The 23,379-nt window shown below is 42.3% G+C and overlaps 1 protein-coding gene across 1 annotated transcript; it reads right to left on the bottom strand.

The window, feature by feature from the left end:
• Positions 1-2,480: 2,480 nt before the first annotated feature.
• LOC105868192 (sulfotransferase 2A1-like) lies at positions 2,481-20,406 on the bottom strand. Its single transcript, XM_075999017.1, has 8 exons — positions 20,091-20,406; positions 17,162-17,281; positions 15,241-15,443; positions 13,259-13,467; positions 12,658-12,784; positions 6,211-6,305; positions 4,288-4,468; positions 2,481-2,818 (listed from the first exon to the last, which is right to left on the bottom strand). Exons 3-8 carry the CDS (start codon positions 15,416-15,418, stop codon positions 2,706-2,708), a joined length of 903 nt encoding a protein of 300 aa, XP_075855132.1. The 5' UTR covers positions 15,419-15,443; positions 17,162-17,281; positions 20,091-20,406; the 3' UTR covers positions 2,481-2,705.
• Positions 20,407-23,379: the final 2,973 nt, after the last annotated feature.

Genomic DNA, 23,379 nt, shown 5'->3' with positions numbered 1-23,379 from the left:
ACGACTCAAAGAGCTGGAAAAAGAAGAACAGACCAACCCCAAACCCAGCAGAAGAAGTGAAATCAACAAGATCAAATCAGAACTAAACGAAATTGAAAACAGGGAAGCTATTCAGGAGATTAATAAAACAAAAATTGGTTCTTTGAAAAAATAAACAAAATTGACACACCATTGGCTAAGCTAATGAAAAGCAGAAAAAAGAAATTTCTAATAAGCTCCAAAATATTGGAAACACTCTCCTAGACATCGGCCTAGGCAAAGAGTTTATGAAGAAGTCCCCAAAGGCAATCAAAGCAGCAACAAAAATAAATAAATGGGACATGATCAAACTAAGAAGCTTCTGCACAGCCAAAGAAGTAGTCATGAAAGTAAACAGACAACCTACAGAATGAGAGAAAATTTTTGCATCCTATGCATCTTATAAGGGGCTGATAACTAAAATATACTTAGAACTCACAAAAATCAGCAAGAAAAAAATCAATTAACCCTATTAAAAAGTGGGCAAAGTACTTGAACAGAAACTTTTCTGAAGAAGACAGAAGAATGGCCAACAAACATGAAAAATGCTCAACATCTCTAATCATCAGGGAAATGCAAACCAAAACCACAATGAGGTATCCCTTAACTCCAGTGAGAATGGCCTTTATCAAAAAGTCTCCAAACAACAAATGCTGGCGTGGATGCAGAGAGAGAAGAACACTCCTACTCTGCTGATGGGGTTGCAAACTAGTTTAACCTCTGTGGAAAGAAATATGGAGATACCTTAAAGCGATACAAGTGGATCTACCATTTGATCCAGCAATCCCATTACTGGGCATCTACCCAAAAGATCCAATGACACTCTACAAAAAAGATACCTGCACCCGAATGTTTATAGCAGCACAATTCATAATCCCAAGGCTGTGGAAATAGCCCAAGTGCCCATCAATCCAAGAATGGATTAATAAAATGTGGTATATGTATACCACAGAGTACTATTCGGCTCTAAGAATCAATGGTGATATAGCACATCTTATATTTTCCTGGTTAGAGCTGGAACCCATACTACTAAGTGAAGTATCCCAAGAATGGAAAAACAAGCACCACATAGACTCACCATGAAACTGGTATTAACTGAGCAGCACCTAAGTGGACACATAGGAACTATAGTAATAGGGTGTGGGGCAGGTGGGAGGGTGGAGGGGGGAGGGCATATACATACATAATGAGTGTCATGTGTACCATCTGAGGGATGGTCATGCTGGAAACTCAGACTTGTGGGGGGAGGGGGGAAGGGCATTTTTTGAAACCTTAAAATTTGTACTCCCATAATATGCTGAAATAATAAAAAAAAAAGATTGCTTTGGTTATGTGGGGTCTTCTGTGATTTCACGGGAGTTCCATGATTGTTTTTCTATTTCTGTCAAAAAATGTTCACATTGGAATTTTGATAGAGAATGCATTGAATCTGTAGATCACTTTGGGTAGTGTAACATTTTAACAAACATGCAAAAATAATTTGCATTTCTGTATACTAACACAGTTTCTGAAAAAGAAATGAAGGAAACATCCCCACTTACAATCAAAAAGAATGAAAATCTTCTAGGAAAGAATATCACAAAATACATTCAGAGGAAGGTGATGTGGAAGATAAAACTTAAAATTCCATCCAAAAACAAACAAACAAAAGAATAAAATTGTTAGGAATAGATAAGACAATGATGAAAGAAATTGAAGAAGACACAAATAAATGAAAACATATCCTATGTTCATGGATTAGAAGAATTAATATTGTTAAAAGCTTTATACACATAGCTTTCCAAGGAATAATTTTTATCATCCTTTTGTTTATGTCAAGAATGACTTGGGATTGGAATCTATTTTACACAGCTAGACAAGTATCTATTCCTGTTATATCTCATTTATATAATAATGCTGTTCTGTGGGACAGATCAAACACTGTTTTGTGGACAGGTCAAAAAAGACTTTTGTGGGATTTTTTCTTTTTCTTTTTTTTCTTTGGAGACAGGGTCTCACTGTGTTGCTCAGCATAGAATGCATTGGTGTCATCATAGCTCACTGCAACCTTAAACTCCTGGGCTCAAGCGATCCTCCCACCTTAGCCTCCAGAGTAGCTGGGACTACAGGCGTGGCACCATACCTGAGTAATTTTTCTGACTTTTCATAAAGACGGTGTCTCACTCTTGCTCAGGTTGGTCTGGAATTCCTGACCTCAGGTGATCCTTCCGCCTCAGCCTCCTGAAGAGGTAGGATTACAGTTATGAACCACTGTGCCAGATGCCAAAAAAGACTTCATCATTGTTTTCCAATATCAGTTTTATAAGTCATCATGGCGATAATTTAATTGTTACATTTCTAACTGCTCTTTCTAACTTGGTATATTTCAAACATGGGTGGGCACAGGGCTCTCTTGTATTGATTGCCTTAAATCCTAATAGATTATATTATTACTGTTGTAGTTGCTTGAAAGAAACAGGCAGTCCAAGTAATATTTTCATTTATTGATCAGATATACATTGCTTGCCATTTAGGTTTAGTGAATAGGTATAGACAGAGCTATCTTGGACTCTACGTTAGGTGAGATGAGACCACTGAAAGCAGGTGACATTTTGCTCTCTGTTTTCGATGTGACCCATCAGGCAGAAATGCAGAGAGAAAAAATAACAGGCATAGATAACACTTGAAAACCATCAGACGTTTTAGTCTCAGGACCAGGGGAAGAGTGCTGCATCCAAGCCTGACATCTTCTCCTGAAATAACTTGTCAAAGGCTTCACTCTGGGCCACAGTGAAGTGGTTTTTCCAGTCCCCAGAAATTCCTGCCAAGCAGAGATCAAAGGAAAAGCATTAGGACATTGAGGAAAAGTACGAGACATGCAACCAAGACTGTCACTCCATGTCCCTCAATGGCCACATCAGTCTAGTCAATCTTTTCTGGGAAGAGTAAAACAGGGCATCCTACAGATTTTGTGCTTTTTCTGCTCTATCAAAGCCCACTGGGCACAAATGGCAAAGGGGTTGTATCTCATAAAACAATTGCCTGGATATAAAAATCAAGACTAGGAGGTTGAATATATAGTAAGAACAAGATATTTTCATAAACAGAAGAAATATTTTTTATAACAAAACCTATTTAATTTCAGAGTGGACCTCCTGCCTTTGTGGATGGTGAACTCTACTGCAGAGGACATTTTAAAGCAGAAATAGTTTGTCCTGGATACTGAAGGCGGTGTCTACTGGGCTTGTGCCTTAAAGACCCTGTCCTTTCCTATGGCCCCACACAAGTCCCCGTGTTGTGGAGAAGCCACAGCCAACAGTATTAAGCTCAGCAGAGAAGGAATCAGGGACGTCTTTGTTCTCACCGTGGCTCTGCCTTTTCCTGTCTGTGTGACCTTGTCCAAGTTTATAAGAAACTGTGGGTAAAATGGTCACAGTAATAAGAGTTCCCACGTTAGAAGGTTTTGTGGGATTAATGAAAAGAGATAACTCATGGAAATTATGATAGCTAATATCCACTGTGTTCACCACGTGGCATAACTCATGGCCATATGGACCACTCAGGAATAAAAAGGATACACAGGGAACAGCTTGGATGGAGGTCAAAGGTATTGTGCTGTGAAAAAACTTAATGCCAAGAGATCACATACTATATAACTCTACTTACGTAACACTCTCATAGTGACACATGTATAGAGCCAGAGAACATATCTGTGATTGCCAGGGATTTTTAAGGTGGTGATCTTGTATGACTTCATGTATGTGATAAAATTTTGTAGAAATATACAAACAGACACACAATCAAGTGCATGTAAATCTGGTTAGATCTTAATAAGGCCTGTGGATTTCTGTGATGTCAATATCCTGGATTTGATACTGTCCTACGTTTGTGAGGATGTAGAGAGGGGGAAAGGCACACGGGAACTCTCGGCACTACTTTGGAAGCTTCCTGGGAATCTATGATTACTTCTAAGTGAACAGTTAAATCAGTAAAGGCCGCCTGGAGAATCTGACAAGCAAACATCTGCTGAGGGTCCTGGTGCTCTGGGCTTTCTCTTATCTCTATAGAAGCAAGAGGAGAAGATGAGCGATGTATCTTCTGACCCTTTCTTACTACAGTCCTGCCAGGCCCATTTTACTCTTTATTCTGAAAATGACCAGTCCCTTCAAAAAGGGGTAGTTGGGATTCAAACACATGTGTTTCCATGTCGTGCACTTCATGTGACTGCTGAGAAACAGCCCATCTCATCTGTGGGATACACCTTTGCTCCCCCAAAACACTGGCTCTCACCCTTTCTCAACATTGGTGAAGTGATGACACGAGTTATGTGGTTGTCTGGTGTGGAATAGTTGGACATCTTGTTCTCTTTCATGGCTGAGAAGGAACTGTTTTGCAAGACTGAATCGATTTCATGTGGCTTCAATTTTTTACCAAGAAATTGACAAATCTTCTCCACACTGCCCCTGAAGTCCTATAGGAAGGAAAGATTGTCAGCAGATAGTGTTTATAAGCACAGGCTATGAAACAGGTGCTTGAATTCTAATCAAAGTCAAACTCTTAATATCTGTGGGTTCCTATGCAATTTCTGATGTCTTATATGCCTCAGTTTTCAGATCTATAAATTGGAGATTGTAAAGGTACCTACCATGTAAGTTGGTTAAGACTACATAATAAATTTCCTTGACATTCTAACATTTGGCACTAAGTTTGTTCCTTGTTCATAAAAAGTCTAGGTGGATTCTGCTAGTCACATGCATTTTAATATGACTCTTCATGGTCCTAACCTCCACTCTCTTTGTTGGCTCTATCCCTCCTCACATGTTCACACATCTCTTTCTTCCATTGGTGGATGAAGAAAAATATCACATAAAAGAAGCACCCCTTCTTAACTGACCAACACTTAAGTGAACATATAGTAGCAACATTCATCGGGCGTCGGGCAGATGGGAAAGGGGAGGAGGGGATGGGTATATTCACACCTACTGGGTGCAGTGTGCACCATGTGTGGAATGGACACACCTGAAGCTCTGTCTACTGTGGGGCAAAGGCAATATATATAACCTAAACATTTGTATCCCCGTAATATGCTGAAATAAAATAAATAAATAAATAAATAAATAAATAAATAAATAAATAAATAAATAAGAATTAGAGTAAAATCAATAAAATATCTTGAATCTAGGAAGGAAGGAAGGAAGGAAGGAAGGAAGGCAGGCAGGCAAAAGAGGCGCCCTTTCCTGTATCAATTCCACCCTGAAGCAACACCAGCTTTTTGTTGGCAAAACCAAGCCGCTTTCCCCATCTGGAAGCAAAGGGGCCTGAAAAATGGGGTTCCTACATGGGTAGCCACTTTCCAGAAATAACTCTCCATTATAAAAGGGAACTAGAAACTTCAGTGGTCCCTGGATTAAATGAGTTAACAGAAGTACATTTGGAATAGAGAAAGGCTTTGATGAAAATTGGCTATTGTTATTGGCACCAGAATGGTTGCCTGTAACACAAAGTCTACAGTGGTTAGATTCCTGTTCGCGATTTCCCTCTTCAAGGCCTCCTCTCATGGGAACTCTGACTAGAGGGCTTTAACACGGAACAATGTCTGAGAGTTGAAGTGACATGACTCGTGCCTAGGCTGCTAGTCCCACAGCCCATCCAATTGCCATATGGCTCCCAAGTTGGAGACAAACATAGGTGCTTGGGGCATGTTGATGAGATGTAGGAGTTATCAGGTGGGAATATCTTTGTATGTAAATCACAATTTCCATGTAATAGCATATATGTGCTTCTTGGAGAATGTGCATAAACCAAAGAGATGAGCATAAGATATGCCAGGCTGCCATTCTGACCAAACGCCTTTAGAGTGTCTTATCCTGAAAACAGAGACATGTTTGAAAGGAACATAGGTCTGTAATGATGTCATAGCTAACACACACACACAATGCCAGACACTATTCTCAATACTGTTCATTGTATTCTCACGGTTCAGAAAGGTACCGCTGTTATCCAGGTTTAGGGATGGGACGCTGAGGCGCGGAGTGGGTAAGAACTTGCTGAGGTTGCCCAGTCAGTGGCAGGAAGCCTGGCTCAGAGGGTCAAGGTCTTGCCCACCACACTGCACTGCCTCTCAGGAATGTCTCTACCCAGAGGAATAGAAAGGGATCTAGGAAAGAGAGGACAGTATGGCTAACACTAGGAGGGAAAGGAAAAGAGAATTACCTTTTGCAGCTCCTCATAGAAAATCAGTAGGAAGGACCCCATTTCTCTCCTCTTTATCCATCCAAGAACATGATCGAACCAAGATCCGTAAACAACTGCAGTAATAGGCACAAAAGACAAAAGCTAATTATTCCTCTCAAATTCATATTCCTTGAATATTTATTGCCATTCCTAAGTGAAAGTTCATGTTTATTTTGTGGAATATGTAAAAGGAATAAGGCCAAACCTCTTTGTCTAGAAGTTTACTGTAAAATGATTAAATAAATCAGCAAATCTGAGATGCATTATTCTATGTACTGAGAAACAACTATATTCATTGTTACCACTTATATTTTTTTATTTTATTTATTTTTATTTATTTTTATTTTTTTAGTGACAACAGGACTCTGATACTTATATTTTTTTTAAGAGACAGGGTCTCACTCTGTCACCCAGGCTGGAGTGCAGTGGTGATCATAGCTAACTGTAGCTTTGAACTCCTGGACTCAAGCTAACCTCTCATCTCAGCCTCCCAAGTAGATGGGACTATAGGCATGTGCCACTACACCCAGCTAATTTAAAATTTTATTATTTTGTAGAGACAAGGCCTTGCTATGTCACCCCGGCTTGTCTTGAACTCCTAGCCTCAAGAGATACTTTTGCCTTGGCCTCCCAAAGTGCTGGGATTATGGCGTGATCCACTGTATCTAGCCCAGATTTTTTTTTTTTTGATACTATAACTGGTTTATTGAATGAGCTAGAATTGGTAAAGACACAAGAAAAAATTAGCTCTAATTTTTTTCTGACTTCTGCTTTCAAGTGTGCAATGGCAAATTAGCCCAGATTTTTTAAGTGTAATAGAAGTGAACTATATGTGTTTAGGTGTTCTTAAATTCTACACATTCAATCAGTTTTGAAGGAATTTCTAAATAGGGACTTTGACATCCATCTTTCCAGATGATATTGGTTTCTGTGCCAACAACTGGTGCATTATGGAGCTTTTTAACAAACAATGATGCACTTATTAATAAATGGTAATAGGACATCTCAGTATCACTTTGGGGAAAAAGATTAAATTAGATCTATTCCTCACATCAATCACAAGAATAATGAATCAGCAATTTAAATGTAAAAAATGTAACACGTATGAAAAGATAATATTAATAAATTTATATTTAGTTTCCCTGTAGAAAAAAAGGTTCTTTTTTTTTTTATTTTGGCATATTATGGGGGTACAGATTTTAAGGTTTCAATAAATGCCCATTTCCCCCCTCCCCCCAAAAGTCTGAGTCTCCATCATGACCATCCCCCAGATGGTGCACAGGTTCTTAACTATGATTCAAAATCCTGATGTGACTAATCACAGTGGCTCACACCTGTAATGCCAACACTTTGGGAGGCCAATGAGGGAAGATCAATTGAGGCCAGGAGATTGAGACCATCATGGGCAACATAGCAAGTTCCTGTCTCTATAATTTTTTTTTAATTAGCTGAGTATGGTGGTGAATGCTTATAGTCCTAGATATTTTAGAGGCAGAGGTGAGAAGGTCTCTTACACCTAGGAGTTTGATGCTGCAGTAAGCTGGGGTCGCACCACTGCACTCCAGTCTGGTGATGGTGAGACTCTATCTCTTTAAAAAAATTCCTGATATGATGAGAGATTAGAACATTAATATATATTTTAAAACATTGCATGACCAAAAAAAAAAAGGTGTTGAAAAGACAACTCACAAGCTGTAAGAAATATTTGAAATAGATATTACAATGGACTAATAGTGCTAATTTTTTAAGCTCTTAAACATTAATGGGAAAAAGATTAAATCTAAATAGAAAAATGGGGAAATTACAAAAACAGACATCACAAAAGAAATATATAAAATGGCTCTTAAAGATATGAAAAGGTGTTCAGCCTTACTCATAATTAAAGAAATGCCAATAAAAACTAACCTGAGATACCATTATTGACCTATTTGATTGACAAAAATTAATAACTAAAACAACACATTCTGTTAGCAGTATGGCAGACAAGATAGAAACTCTCACACATTGCTGGTGGAATCAACAAATCTGAGACTAATTTATAAACAAAATAAATAATGGTAAGAATGGACTATAAATCCATAACGTAAAATAGGAATCTATGAATACATGCTGATATGAATAGATAAGAAAAAATGCAAAATCTTACATATATAATCTATATAATCTATCTAGATCATATTATAATCTATAGAATTATAAGGATTCTTACAATAGAATTCCGATTAAGAAATGTGGTAGAAATGATGGAAGTAGAAGCATTAGGCGAACACCATGGTCATAATTGGCAGAGAAATGAGTCATGAATGAATTCTAAAAATGGAATATTCTTAAAATACTGCCCCATAAGACATATATTAATTATAAAAGGAAAATATTAATATTAACATGGGAGAAACCTCACAGACACCACATTAACCAAATGAACAGAGGTAAGATGACTTCTAATGAGTAAAGTAGATACCATGTGCCTCCTGAATTGATTCCTAAAACACACAGCATCATATCTGAAGTACACTTGCCAAAGGAATATATCTTGCAATTCAGTATGAGGTGAAATGAATATCAGGGAAAGCCAAATTGAAGAACATTTTACAGACTTACTGGACAGTTTTCAAAAGTGTCAAGGTGATAAAAAGAAAGTGTTTCAGATTAGAGAAGACTAGATAACTAAATGCAATGTCTGAAATTTAGGAGGTTTTAAAATGAAGCTTTTAGGGTTTTCTAGTTATAAGTTTATACAATCAGATAACAGAGATTCCTCTGCTCCAATGTGGATGCCTTTTATTTCTTTCTCTTGCCTGATTTCCCTGGCTAGGGCCTCCACTATTGTGTTGAGCAGGAGTGCTGGCAGTGGCTATCCTTGTCTTCTTTCAGTTCTTAGAAGGAATATTTTCAATTTTTCCCTTTCACTATGATGTTTGCTGTGGGTTTGTCTTATATGGCTTTTATTATTTTGAGGTGTGTTCGTTCTATGCCTGGTTTATTGAGGGATTTTATCGTGAAGGGATTTGGAATTTTATCAAACGCTTTTTCTGCATCTGTTGGGATGATCATAGGGTTTTTGTCCTTAGTTATGCTTATGTGATGTATCACATCCATTAATTTGTATGTGTCGAACCATCCTCACATCTCTGATGAATAAATTCAGTAAAGTTTCAAAATATAAAATCAATATACAAAAATTAGTAGCATTTTTATATACCCAAAACCAGTCAAACTGAAAACCAAATCAAGAGGACAATCACATTTACAATATTTACAAAAAATGCCTAGGGATATATTTAACCAAGAAGTTGAAGGATCTCTCTAAGAAAAACTACAAAACACTGTTGAAAGAGATTATCGATGGCACAAATGGGTAAACATCCCATACTCGTGGATCAAAAGAATTAATATTGTTAAAATGACCATACTGTCCAAAGCAATGAATCTACAGATTCAATGCAATCTGTCAAAATGCCAACATCATTTTTCACGGAATTAGAGAAGGCAATCCTAAAATTCATATGCAACCAGAAAAGAGACCAAATACCCAAAGCAATCCTAAGCAAAAAGAAAATAGTGGAGGCATCATATTACCTGAATTCAAATTACACTACAAGGCTACAGTAACCACAAAAGAATAATGGTATAAAAATAGACAAATAGATAAATAAAATAGAATAGAAAACCCAGAAATACAGTGACATATCTATAGCAAACTGATATTTGACAAAATCAACAAGAACTTACAATGAGGAAAGGATAACTTTTCAATAAATGATGCTGTGAAAATTGATTGCTATGTGAAGAAGAATGAAATTGGACCCCTACCTCTCACCATATACAAAAATTATTAATAATTCAAGATGGATTATTAACTTAAATGTAACATCCATAATTATAAAGATCCTAGAAGAAAACCTAGTGGAACTCTTCCTGGCATTGGTTTAGGCAAAGAATGTATGACAAAGAGTTGAAAAGCAAAAGCAACAAATATAAAAATAGACAAATGGGACTTAAGTAAACAAAATAGCTTCTGCACAGCCAAAGAACTAATCAATAGAGTGAACAGGCAACCTGCAGCATGGGAGAAATATTTGCAAAGTATATATCCAATGGGGGACCAATACACACAATTTACAAGGAACTCGAACAACTCGACAACAACAAAGACAATCGCGTTAAAAAGTGGGCAAAGAACATAAACAGACATTTGTCAAAAGAAGACATACAAATAGCCAACAAGCATATGAAAAAATGCTCAACATCACTAATCATCAGAAAAATGCAAATTAAACCAAAATGAGATAGCATCTTATACCAGTCAGAATGGCTATTATCAAAAAGACAAAAAAAAAAAATAACAGGTCAGGAGGATGAGGAGAATGAATAATGCTTATACACTGTTGGTGGGAATGTAAATTAGCACCATCTTTATGGAAAACACTATGGAGATTTCTCAAAGAACTAATAATAGAGCTACCATTTAATACAGTAATCCCACCACTGGATATTTACCCAAAGGAAAGGCAATCATATCAAAAAGATACCTACACTCATATGTTTATTACGGCACTATTCACAACTGCAAACATATGGAATCAATCTAACTGACTATCAAAGCATGATTGGATAAAGAAAATGTGGTATATAAACACAATAGAATACTATTCAGCCATAAAAAAGAATAAATAATGTATTTTGCAGCAACATGGATAGTTATCATCAGTGAAACAACCTAGAAACAGAAAGACAAATACTTCATGTCCTCACTTATAACTGGGAGTGAAATAATGTGTAAACATGAACACAGAGTGTTGAATGATAAACAACAGAGACTCAGAGGGTAGAGTGCAGAGAAAGCATGGATGATGAGAAATTACTTAAAGGGTGCAATGTCATTATTCCAGTGGTGGATGCACTAAAAGCCCTGAGTGCACCACTATGCAACAATCTGTCTGTGTAACACAGTTATGCTTGTACCTCATAAATTTATACAAATTTTTAAAAATTAAAAAATGCAACATATGATCTAAGATTGGATCCAGGATTGGAAATTTGGAAATTTAACATTAATGGTGATTGGTGAATTGTGAATAGCCTTTACATTAGGTATCAATATTTAAATGGTGATTTCCTGACACTGATCATTGTACCACTCTTATGAAATATGTTAGCATTTAACATGGGAGCTCTTTGTACATTTACATATTTTATAGATCTGAAAATATTTCAAAAAGTAAAAGATAAATTTTTTAAACACTTGCCAATGACATTTATCCAAGGTAAAATCCACACCCTGAAAAACAAAGCCAAACACCTTTCCAGGAATATAAAAAACATGTTTCATGGTGGTGAAAGCCCCTATAAAATGTGTTTTATTCAAAAAATAAGAATCATAGTTGTACAAATGAACATACAAACTAACCACATTTGTAATAAGCACTCTATGTATGGAGTAGTGTGGGGAAGAAAAGAGTCATGTTGAATTTTGAACTACTCATTTCTTTTGGCTATTGATAATGAAAGGGTGGCAACTTTCACAGAAATCCCAGGCCACGAGAATACATCCTGCAAAACACATCTTCCAGTCACTCATGGAAATCTGATGATAGCTCAATGTGAAAAGCCTCTCCTCAGCCAAAATAGTAAAAATACAGATCATCACAGAAACTATACAATTATCTAAAATAAAACGAAAATCAGAGCGCTGCAATATACTAAATGTCCTCTAACAACTTCTCAACAGAAAAATATGTTGCCAAGAATTAGGGGGGAATTCAGTTAATTCAGAATTTAAAAGCTGTGTAAAGAATCTGTTACAGATGATCCCCAACTGGAAATAGTTCACCTTACAATGTTTCACCTTTACAATGGTATAAAATCAATACACACTTAGTAAAAACCATACTTTGAATTTTCAATTTTGATCATTTCCCAGGCTAACGATATCCATGTTAGTGTTCCGAACATCTCTAAGGCTGGGTAGGCTAAGCTACGGTGTTTGGTAGGAAGGTTAGGTGTACTACACGCATCGTTGACTTATGATATTGGTTACAATGAGTTTCTTAGGACACAGCCCCATCATAAGTCAAGGAGCATCTATACACCATCAATAAGAAAGAATCCACGTGAGGAATATAAGATGATGAGATAACAGAAGGGATCGAAAATACAGAAATAAACAATATATATTCATTCAGGCACCATAGGAAGTGTTTCCATATTTGGACTGATTTTCTGAAACAAAAAGGAATTGAATAAAATCATACTATCTTTGATCTCCTGCTAAGTATTTGTCATGACATCAGGTAAATTTTAAACATTTATGGACCACAGATTTACTCTTTGAAACAATGAATGCAAAATAGATCATATCTCTGAAACTACCCAGATTACTATAATCCCCCAAAATTTATAATGAGAGGTCTAGGTTTTATTTACCATTGCCTTGCATAAAGTTGTTCAAGTATTCATCAAAATCTTTTGGTTGCTTATGTCTGAATCTTCCTTTTAATAAATGATATATAGAGGTAACAACATCTTTTGGATTCCGTATAATATAAATGATCTAAAAGATACAAGAAGTTTATGAAAGTGCAGTATGAATATTTATCTCTGTCTGCTCTTCTGAGTGATCCACATTTCCTCATACCCCAAACCGTAACTGCTGATCTGTTCAAACACAGCTGGTATTATTCAACAGAAATATTCACTCTCAAACCACTACTCTATTAATACAGGCTGCCCTCCCTTCCCATTCTCCACTTAGATAAAGAATGCTAAATTGATCTTACCCTTGGCCAACTTTAATAATTAATCGGTAATAGCTGTCCTGTCCCACTACATTAAGAAAAATCTAGAACTGACCTCTGAGTTCACAGAGCGAAGCACTATGATCAGTTAATTATGACTGCCATGGATGTGGGGGCAAGGGACACTGGCGTATGTGCCATGGACTTGGATTACTTCCTTAGATGCACCATCTCATCAAAGGAGAGAACATTCCCCTGAGATCGCTTCAAAAGGACCCACATCCACGCACCTTGGCATTGGAGGTAAAGTAGGACTTGGGGAATAATTGTACGGGGAGATGTGACGTCATGAGGCGTGATCCATCCTGTTTCTTTATGTTTTCCTGAAAATGATTATCCTCTATCCATGGGGACCTGACATAATTTGGGACACTTTGGACCAAGCTAGGGTCCCCATTGTAGTAGATCAGACTGAGAATCTCAATCATCCAGTGTGTTCCTAGTAGTAAAATAAAAGAGAGAATCATAATATTAATATGATGCATTAACATTATGAAGATGTTTCACACATTGGGTACCCAGAGTTCTTCAATCACTTGTGGGCCCCTATAATCTTGACTATCAATTCTACAGTCTCTGTTCCCATTCCCTTGTCACTTTGTACCCTCTTCCCCAGGAGATATTCCCATGAAAATGATGCCTGAAAGCAGAATAATCACCAATTTATATCCCCAGGCCAGATGCCCACTGTGCTTTGGTTTTATGAGCCCACCTGACTCCTTAGCCTCTCAGAATGTTTTCACTGGGAGTCCCAAGAACATGATGTTGGTAATTTGATAGCCATCACATTGAATCTGTAGAGTGCTTTGGGCAGTATAGTCATTTTAATAATATTCTTCCAATCCATGACCATGGATGTCTGTCCATTTGTTCTTATCATCTACAATCTCTTTCCTCAGTATTTTTGTATTAATAGTTCATCTTGTAGAGATCCTTCACCAGCTTGGTAAAATATATTCCTATAGAGTTTTGTGTAGTCATTGTAACTGTGATTGCTTTCTTGATTTGGCTCTAGGCTCAACAACCGTCTCTCCCAATTTCACCATAAATAAACTTAAATTGTATGTAAAATCAGGTTTCTGGCTATGTACACACGGCTACAAGACAAATGCCTCGGGCCCCAATGTTAGCCAATTTGCCACACACAGGCCATTTCTTGTGAAATTCTGGATGAGACATGGCATGAGGAATTAGGAGATCAGCAAAGGGGGGCTGCTTTAATCAGGTTCCCTAAAAGCAGAGTGTGAGACAGGAAATCTCCTAGAAGTGGTTCATTGAGAGAATGCTCACGGCAGGAACCTATTAACATGGAGAGTGAAGAAATCAGGAAAGGGCATTGGAAGAAAGTCATCTCAGTCTGGTGCCCTGGGTCCTCTGGCGCATTCGTGGCACTACAGAGCTGCTCCAACTTGAGGGGAGAGGCCGGGTCTTCTGAATCAGTCCCCCTTCGACTGCAGACCAGCACCGAGGAGAGGCATCAGCCCCAGGCACCTCCCGAAGGCATTCCCACAGCCCGGGTCCATTCTCCACCCAATGGTGGAGTGAGGTCTTTTGGGTGGGGACCCTGGCCTTGGGGCCTGGGATCCTGGAGTGTGGCCTTTTGACTGAATCCAGATATTAGAGACCAAATCTTTTTCATAAAGAAAGGGGACTGTTGGGAAGGCATGACTGCATTTTCTTATGTGGCAAGAATGGTGCAGGGTGCCCACCACTCCTGCGTTAGTCTCTTTTAAACAATCAGATCTCACCAGAAATAAAAGAGCAAGAATACACTTGTTGCCCTGAGGATGGCATCAAGGCATTCACCAGGGATCTGCCCCCATGACCCAAACACTGCCCACCAGGCCCTACCTCCAACCTCTGGGATCAAATTTCAAAATGAGTCTTGGAGGGGACAGACATCCAAACCAACCATAGCATTCCACTCCTACCCCCCCCAATCTCATTTCCTTCTCATGAAATATACAATCACCCCTTCACCATAGTTCCCAGAAGTCCTAACTCCCTCCAGAAACCTCAAAAGTTCAAATTCCAAAGTCTCATCTGAGACTCAAGGCAAGCTCCTGACAGATGTGAGCCTGTAAAATCAAAAACAGATTACATACTTCGAACACACACACACACACACAGACACACACAGACACACACACAGACACACAAAGGCATGCACACACAGGCACACACCCTTCACAGACACACACATTCTTCTTACCTGATCTAGGGAAACTCACTAGGATGACATCATCGTCTTTCACCAGAAATTCATCTCGGGCAAAGCACACATTCTCTAGAGGTGTAAGATGTGAATCCATCCATATCCCCTCAAACAGGAATTTACTGGTCATCTTGAAACAGTTTTGCAGTGAACCATCCAGGGCTGACAGATCCATGTTCTGATACTGGACGCAACAGCCCCTTAAATCAGGCAGAGAAAAAAGCCAAACTCCCTCACTAATGTAGTTACTAATGCAGAACAAACCACGGTTCTCTGAAGGTCTAGGACAGCAGGTCTTACTCAATAGTTGGGATTAAAGAGAGAGTACCTTGACAGAGAGTTAAAATTTGGACTTATTAGGTAAGTGAAACATCTAAAGATCAGAAAATTGAACACCACAGTTTTTCACTGTCACATTGGAACTAACCGATCAGCACTCATGCTCACAGATGGAAGTAAAACACAAAAGAAATCATGCAGGTGGGAGGGAGAATGAGATGGGTAAAATCACACCTGATGGGTACAATGTCCACTATCTGGGTGATGGGCATGCTTATAACTTTAACTCAAGCAGTACAAAAGCAGTCCATGTAACCAGAACATGGGTACCCCCATGATATTCTGAAATTAAAAAGAAAACTTGGAATTAGACCTGAATAACCCTTGAAAAATCGGGAGAATGTGACATCCAGACTAGTAAGCAGGAGGGTAGAGAATGAGACCAAAGACAGGAAATAGCAGCTTGTGGAAAGAAGTCACTGAGTGTTTTTCATTGAAAGAAAATGAGTGTTCACAGGCAAAGGGCTCCCTAGGGTCCTTCTTCAGGCCAGTGGCTCTGGCAGAGCCTCACTGACTTACTGACTCTCAGGCTTCAGCATCCTTACAGTCTTGCTTTAGCAAATCCCCCATGGGAGGACACTCTGGTACAATAGGAGGAGAGTCACTTTGAAGTGGCTAATGCTTGTCTCACCTAAAAGGTGTCCTGGGACTTCTGGCTTCTCTCTGGGAATGTATAGAACCAGAACGAGCTTTGCTGGTATGTTTACAAGAAGGGCAGTTTGTATTAGTCTTTGAGTTAATCCTTGGGTGCAAAGTATAATACAGCATCTTACTAAGATAAGTACTTTTATAACTATAATAAGTGAAGTTAATATAGAGGTTATAAGTCCTTTTTATTTTCCAAACCATCTTTTCATCCCATCTCCCATGGGATCCTCTGCACCAGAATTTTCAGCTCATTTGTTGGCAAGAGTGGTTAGTCCTCTGAGGGCTGTTGGGGTGGGGAGTATGACAGTGAACGGCCCCTTTTACTTTGCCTTAAGTGAGGTAGAATTTCAATACCTGATCCCCTGGCAAGAAGGGGTGTTTGGGTGCTGACAAGCTAATGGGGACTCTCTCTTGAAATTATTTATTTAAGACATTAGATATCTTTCCTAGTCCCTCCATTACCGTATGAATTTCTAGTTCTCCCTGTTCTGTCAGTCGTCTGGGCAGGGACCTAAGCATGGGAGGAGGCCTAGCACACAGCCCTTCATAGGGCGAGTGTCCTGTTCTCTTAGTGGGGTGCACCTGATTCTAAACAGGATCATAGGGAGAGCTTGACCTAGGAAAGGTTTGCTTTTTGGCATAGATTTTGTAATCCTTCCTTTATGGTTCTGTTTATTTTCTCTACCTCTCCAAACTCTGGGGCCTGTAAGTGGCACGTAGCTTCCAAGAGGGCCCTAACCCCTTGCAGGGCATCCCGACTACGGCTGCTGTGATCCTGGCCCGTTGTCTGAGCCAGTCTGTAAGCGCAGTCCAGATGGAGGGGTTATTTTTCTTAATAGGACCTTCACTAGCTCTCGAGCCTCTCAGTCCTGCAAGGGAAACCTCACCCCACCCTGAGCAGGTGCACACCAGCACCAGCGAGTATCCATACCCGTTGCACTGAGGCAGCTCAGAGAAGTCTTTCTGAAGGTCCTCGAAGGGCGCAGCGCCTACTGTCTGAATTCCGGGAGACACCACTGGGTTTTGTTTGGCGTCGTGTTGGCTGTGTGAACTAAAATAAAATTTTAAGGCTCAGCGACCCGCACCAGATGACTGAATGGACCCCCTCGTGGCCAAAGGAATACCCCAAAACTAAATTTTCTGTCAGGAGGAAGAAGGTCATACATACCTCATCATGGCCTCCCTCCCTTCTTGGAGACAGCCTTTGTAACCCGTTAACAGGCCTGAGACAAACCTGCAGGCCCTCCATTTACACAAAAATCTATGTTTGGTGGCTTTTCTCTGAGAACAGCTCCTTATGTTGAAACACTCCAGACCTTTAGACAAAGCTTCATGTCTTTAATCAATTAGAAGGCAAGGAATCTTTAAACCTACCTGTAACATGTAAGCTCCCCCACACCCCTGCTTCGAGATGGCCCACCTTTTCCGGGAAAGCCAATGTATGCCTTCCACGTATTGACTGATGACTTTACCTGTAACCCCTATCTCTTTGAAATATATAAAACTAAACTGTAACCCAGCTACAGTGAGTCCACTTGCTCAAAGCTTTTTGAGAGTGGCTCCAGATCATGGTCTTTAAATTTGGATCAGAATAAACTTCTTTTAAAATATTTCAGAGTTGCAGACTTGTGGGGGGAGGGGCGAAAGGGCATTTATTGAAACCTTAAAATTTGTACCCCCATATATGCCAAAATAAAAAAAATAAATAAATTAAAAAATATTTCAGAGTTTGGATTTTTCCGTCCACAGCTGCAAATGGTGTAAGGCAAGCTTGGGTTCTTAGCGAAAGCAGGGAGGTGTTGGATGTCAAACTATCTTCCCAAAAGTTTTTGTGTAGTTTCTTGCCCAGGATGAGTGGCCTCATGGGCTGTTTTTACTATAGTAAAACATCCTGCTCACAAAGACCTAGTTCACGACCTCCAAGAGCTGAGTGGTCTTCATCCCAGCAAACCATTCAGGCTTCTGCAGCTTGGGGTGTGTGTCCCTCACACTGTGTCTCACGAAAGCAGTGTGGATCACCCGCTGATTTCGGGGGGCCTCAGGGTCAAAGGGAGTATCTGCTTGAGAGTCCCCACACGGTCTCTCGTAGGAGGCTCCCGGACTCTCACCTGGCTCTGCAGTATCTCAGTGACCTTGGCTACACTTGGGGACCACATTGTGGATGCCTCTTAAGCGGGCCTCCCTGGTTTGAAGTGAAAACCAGGACAAATGAATAAATGATGCTTACTTCAGAGCATATTTCACCACCTTGCTTATTGTATGCCTGGCCCTACACTTGAATTTCTACATTTCTCTGCATTACTTAGTGATCGATTTTTTCCTTTCTTCCTTGCATATTTACTCTCCTCCTTGCTCTGGACAGAATTGTGAGGCACCTCTGACGTCCTGTTGTGACTGCGTTGACCCAGAGACTGGCCCGTAAGCAGGCACACGACACCTGTCTCCTGCCATGAGGATTGCCTGGGTCCCACTCGGCTCTTCTGCTGGGAGTCGTCTCTGAGCATAAGGCTCAGGGATTACCGTCTCCGCAGGGGCATTTTCTTCTACCCGCTCAGCGGCAGCCTGTAAGACACGCTGCGGTTCTCCTGTGTTATAAAGGGGATGACTGCCCTCCTCCCGTTAGGGGTCTGGAAGGTTGACTGCACCAAATCTATCATCCCCTGGGGTCTCTCACCATGGGACAGGCGTGATGTTTCCAATTCAACAGGTCAGCAGTTGTGAAGGGTTGATAGACAAAGGTGGGGTGGCCCAGTTGAATCTGACTGTCATCTCCCACCTGTCCAGGACCTCTGACCTCCCTCAATTGCTATTGATCTCATGGATATAATCCTGGGGTGTAGGCCGAGAGTACTGGTGGACGAGGGGTTCCCCCTGGAGGAGGGGTCAGCATCAGTGGTCTCCGGCATTGCCCAGACAGAAGGGCAGAGCTCTGGACTTAAACAAGACTGTTCCCCAGACCCCTCAGGGATCTTGAGTGTGAGGATCAGGGTCCAAACGTGTCTCCAGTGAGGTGACCCGAGGAGAGGCGGGAGACGTCGGCTGCTTGGGGGGCTGACGTTGGTGCCCGGAGCAAACGCTGGAGGCGAATCCGGGCCGAGGCGCTCCGGGTCTCCTGCCAGCACGGGTGCACCTGAGGCCCCTTTCATTGGCCCTCGAGAGTCCCAAGTTATCCTCCCTCTGTCTCCCTTCTTTGCTACTAGTACACGGGAAGCGGGACCCCTAAGCCAAGGGGGGTGGGGTTCAGTTCTAGTTGCAGCCAAGTATCCATAGAGGGGAAGGTCGGGTGACCTGGGCCCCTGTCTCTACCGTCCTCACTGCCCGAGTGAGAGCCTTGTCTAGCGCGCCCTCTAGTGCCCACTGCGCCCACCAGCAGGCCATGGGATTCACGGGGTGCCCTCAACCTGGGGCCCTCCTCTTGACCCCATAGTCCCCATAAACGCTTTCCTAACGTTCTTAACCGCGATCTCTAAGGCTGTGGGTGTTCCCTGACCCCCGCCCTCGGTTCCTGAGGTCCGGGTCCACCGAGGCCTCTCCACGCGGAGAGACGGACACCCTGTGCCTTGTCCTGTCCTCCCTAAGGGATGTCCCAGGCCCTGTCAGCACCTGCAGGCCGCGACCCGGCTGTCACGTCCTGGGCCCTGAGCCCTGTGCGGTGGCCCTGGACCCGCGGGTCAGAGTCAACTCCCGCTCCGGCCTGTGGAGCTTGGGGACCGCCCGGTCCGTCTCGTCGCCCTTCGTCCACGCCCCGCACCCGCACGTCCCGCCCGGCCAGCACGGCCGGTGTCTGCTGTAGGGGACACTGGAGTCCGCGGGCTGTCGGGGCTTCCGTCAGCGGGACGGGGTGAGGCCCGGGCTCCTACCGCGGTTCAGACGTCTGCCAGAGCCTCGGTCCTCCCCTGGTCTGCGCCCAGGCTGGGGCTCCGGGCGGGGGCTCCTGTCGTCCAGGTGAGACTCCCACTCGGGGTGACAGCGGCCTCGGGAGCGCTCTCAGTGGCACGTGTCAGCAGGGAAACTGAGGACCCCGCTGTGCAGCCTAAGGCGCCTTGGGTCCCGTCAACCAAACGCCCTCCTGGCAAGGGGGCCAGGATGTGGCAGGAGGCGCAGGGTCCCCTTCTCCTAAGCACTGACCCAGAGACCCGGAGGGGACAAGACGAGCCTTTATTCACCAGCGAGGCTCAGAGGACAGGGTCCAAATTCCTAGCCCTGAACAAAGAGTGAAACGGTCCTTTATACATTTTTAGGAAGGGTGAGGGGCACAGTTACAAAGTAGTTGTCTCTACTCCTAGGGGGCAGGTGCTGAGCAGGGAGTGGGCAGGCATGCGTGTCGGCCTTGCATTACCTTTCCCGTGCAGGCCTGTGCTTTCTAAGAAAGTAAGTTACATACGCCATAAAGCAAGTTAGTAGTTTTATAACCTTAGTTCCTGGTGTAGATTTCCCATAGAATTTATTGTTTTCTTTCTTTTCTGTTGCACAGGGGCGGGGGACCCTTACCGCAGCGTAAGCAAGAGTCTGACCAAGAAGGCACCAATTCCTCCACCCACTTTCCCCCAAACACACACCTGTCGAGGGTCACGAGGATCCGCCCAGACACAGGTGTTTCCTCACTGTTTAGAGATGCCCAAAGAACAGTTCTGGCAGTTTTGTAGACTCTGGGTAAGCACGGGGGGCAGGGGGAGTGTGAGCAGGAAGAGCTAGGAGTGGAAATAGACTGGGTGCTGAATCGCAGTTGGGAACATGTCTCTCTGTCCCGAAAGGAGGCCTGGGCAGAGGGACCTGAAGAGGGGCTCCACCCAAGGCCTCGGTTGGAGACCCAGGAAAGAAAGCACCTGGGTAGGAACACAAAGGTAGTGACAGCACACCACTAGCCAGAGGACCCCGGTCCTAGACGGCAGCTGCTCAGAGACAGCCACACCTGGTGCAGGGAGGGTAGCTTCCCGAGGAGGCTGCCCGGGCACAGCCTTTGTCAGGCCTGGAGAATCACACAGAGTGTTTAACCTGCAGCTTGATTCCTTGATGTGTATCTATCAAGTACATTCAAAAGAGATTCAAAAAGACCAAAGGGGGCTATGGTTAAAACGGAGGCCACGTTATGCATGGAGATTCTTAAGTGATTTTTGCCATCAGTATTTCCATAATTCAAAAAATTAGACAAAGAAGAAATCAAAATCCACATCGTTGGCACACCTCCAGTTCCATGCCTCCTTTCTCTGCCCACCTTCTACCCCACCTCTGGTGTGGCAGGTGACTTTGTACAGCGGGAGCTCTGCACACCCCCTGTCCCGAGTGACTTTATTCCAGGGGCCGGAAGAGGTGCGTATGGCAGGCAGGTGATAGCTGTCCCTGTGGATGTGCATCCTGTTGGAGACTCCGACCAGCTCACAGGGAGCGTGAGCTTCACCCTTGGGCCCCACGCAACAGAAAGTAGTTCTGACTCCACGTCTCCGGAAGGAAAGACAGATAAATGGTGCGTGCGTCTGCCTGGGTGAAGAATTAACTGATCACATCCCTGCACCCACTGTTTATTTCTACTAACCCACCTACTAATATCTGTGATTAAACTACAAAATTTACCTAATTTGTTATTTTCCTCTCCTTCAGGGAATAAAAGCTAACCCAGGAAATGAAAATAAATGTTATTCCAGGCTGAAAGATGTTTTAGGGTAACTACTAGGGGCAAAAATCAAACCACTTTACTTTGTCTTTCCCTCAAATGAGGACATCTCCTGCTACTCAAGAAAATATAACTCCTGTTCATGATTGACTGAAAATAAGTAGAGAGAAAGCACTTTTTGGGTTCTTCATTCCACCTAGCAAAGCAATATCAGAAGGTCAGGACCAGGAGTACTTGGACAATGAGCACCACGTCTGTACACGTGTTGTGTCCTTACTGTGTAGTACTAGGGAGGACGTGCCAGGGACTCCACATCTCTGTGCGTGTAGAGATGAAAGGTAATCGGGCCCAACACGCATTCTCTCCGGGTAACCCCATCATCACCCACATTTTCCCCAACAGTGAATATGGCTGAACATCTAAAGAAGCATGAGATGTGGTATCTGTCTGGCTTATCTCGGAAAGTCCAGGCGTCCAAAATGTGATTATGTCTTCTGCCTCCGTGGCCCTCGGGGAGGGTTTGCGGTGTCTCCTCTAGTCTGGGTCCATCAGAAGAAGGACATCAGGCACAGTTGGCATCTGCAGAAGCTGGTTTCCCAGGTCAAGGGTCGGGAGCCCCAGATGAAATCTATTCTACCCACGACCCCAGGGTGCTGAGCCCCACCTGGAGGAACAGGCACAAGACGCCCCTGTCATAGACGGCCTCAGAACAGGCAGCTGTGCAGAGGGCTCTCCAGGATTACGGCATTAGAGGACTTCTGGCACCTCAGATTTCTGTACCTCAAGCAACAGTTTCTCAGTCCTGATATCAGATTAGAACCAACTGCAGATTTTTAAGGAAAGAAAATATTTAAGTCATGTCCTGGAATTGTGCATTCCAGCACAGCAGACACAAGGGGTTATTGTCCAGCTGGACTTTGGGTAGAGGCACCTGAAAATGAGAATATTTTTGGTACATTAAGATATGTTACCGAAGTGGCCTGTTAATCTTTCTTATTACTTTTTGTTATGGGGCTACAAAATCTGTTAAATTAATACATGTGGCTCACGTTAGGTGTCCATTGGGCAGCTGAGGACTAGACCAGGGCTTCTCAGACTAGTGTGTGCATTAAATTCCCTGAGGCCCTTTTATTCCAGTGCACTGGGCCGGCCTGAGGATCTTGGCTCTGACGGGATCCAGGTGTTGCTGGTGCCGCAGGCTCCCGGACCACACTATGAGAATCTCCACCACTCTCTCTGTGGGGCCCAGGAATCTGCAGTATTCAAAGCCCCCCAGGTGATTCTATTCCCCAGAGCACGGGGGAACCAGCAGAGGAAATTAACTGATCCCAGCACGTGGGGCTCCCAGGCACAGGGTGGAAGGCACAGGTCCAGCTTCCCACTCTGGACCTGAGAACTGACCCAGATTATGTGGAATGGTGCTTGATTTCATATCACAGCTCAACACACAGGCATTTGATTCTGCTCAGAAAAGGTATAGCACTCAGGAGAATTATCGCAGCTGAGCTCCATGTATAATATGCTCAAGTAGTGATGCC

Source organism: Microcebus murinus, chromosome 32 (assembly GCF_040939455.1).
Source record: "Microcebus murinus isolate Inina chromosome 32, M.murinus_Inina_mat1.0, whole genome shotgun sequence".
Lineage (NCBI taxonomy): Eukaryota > Metazoa > Chordata > Mammalia > Primates > Cheirogaleidae > Microcebus > Microcebus murinus.
The sequence above is the reverse complement of the archived record's forward strand: the minus strand, read 5'-3'. Positions and strand labels throughout refer to the sequence as shown.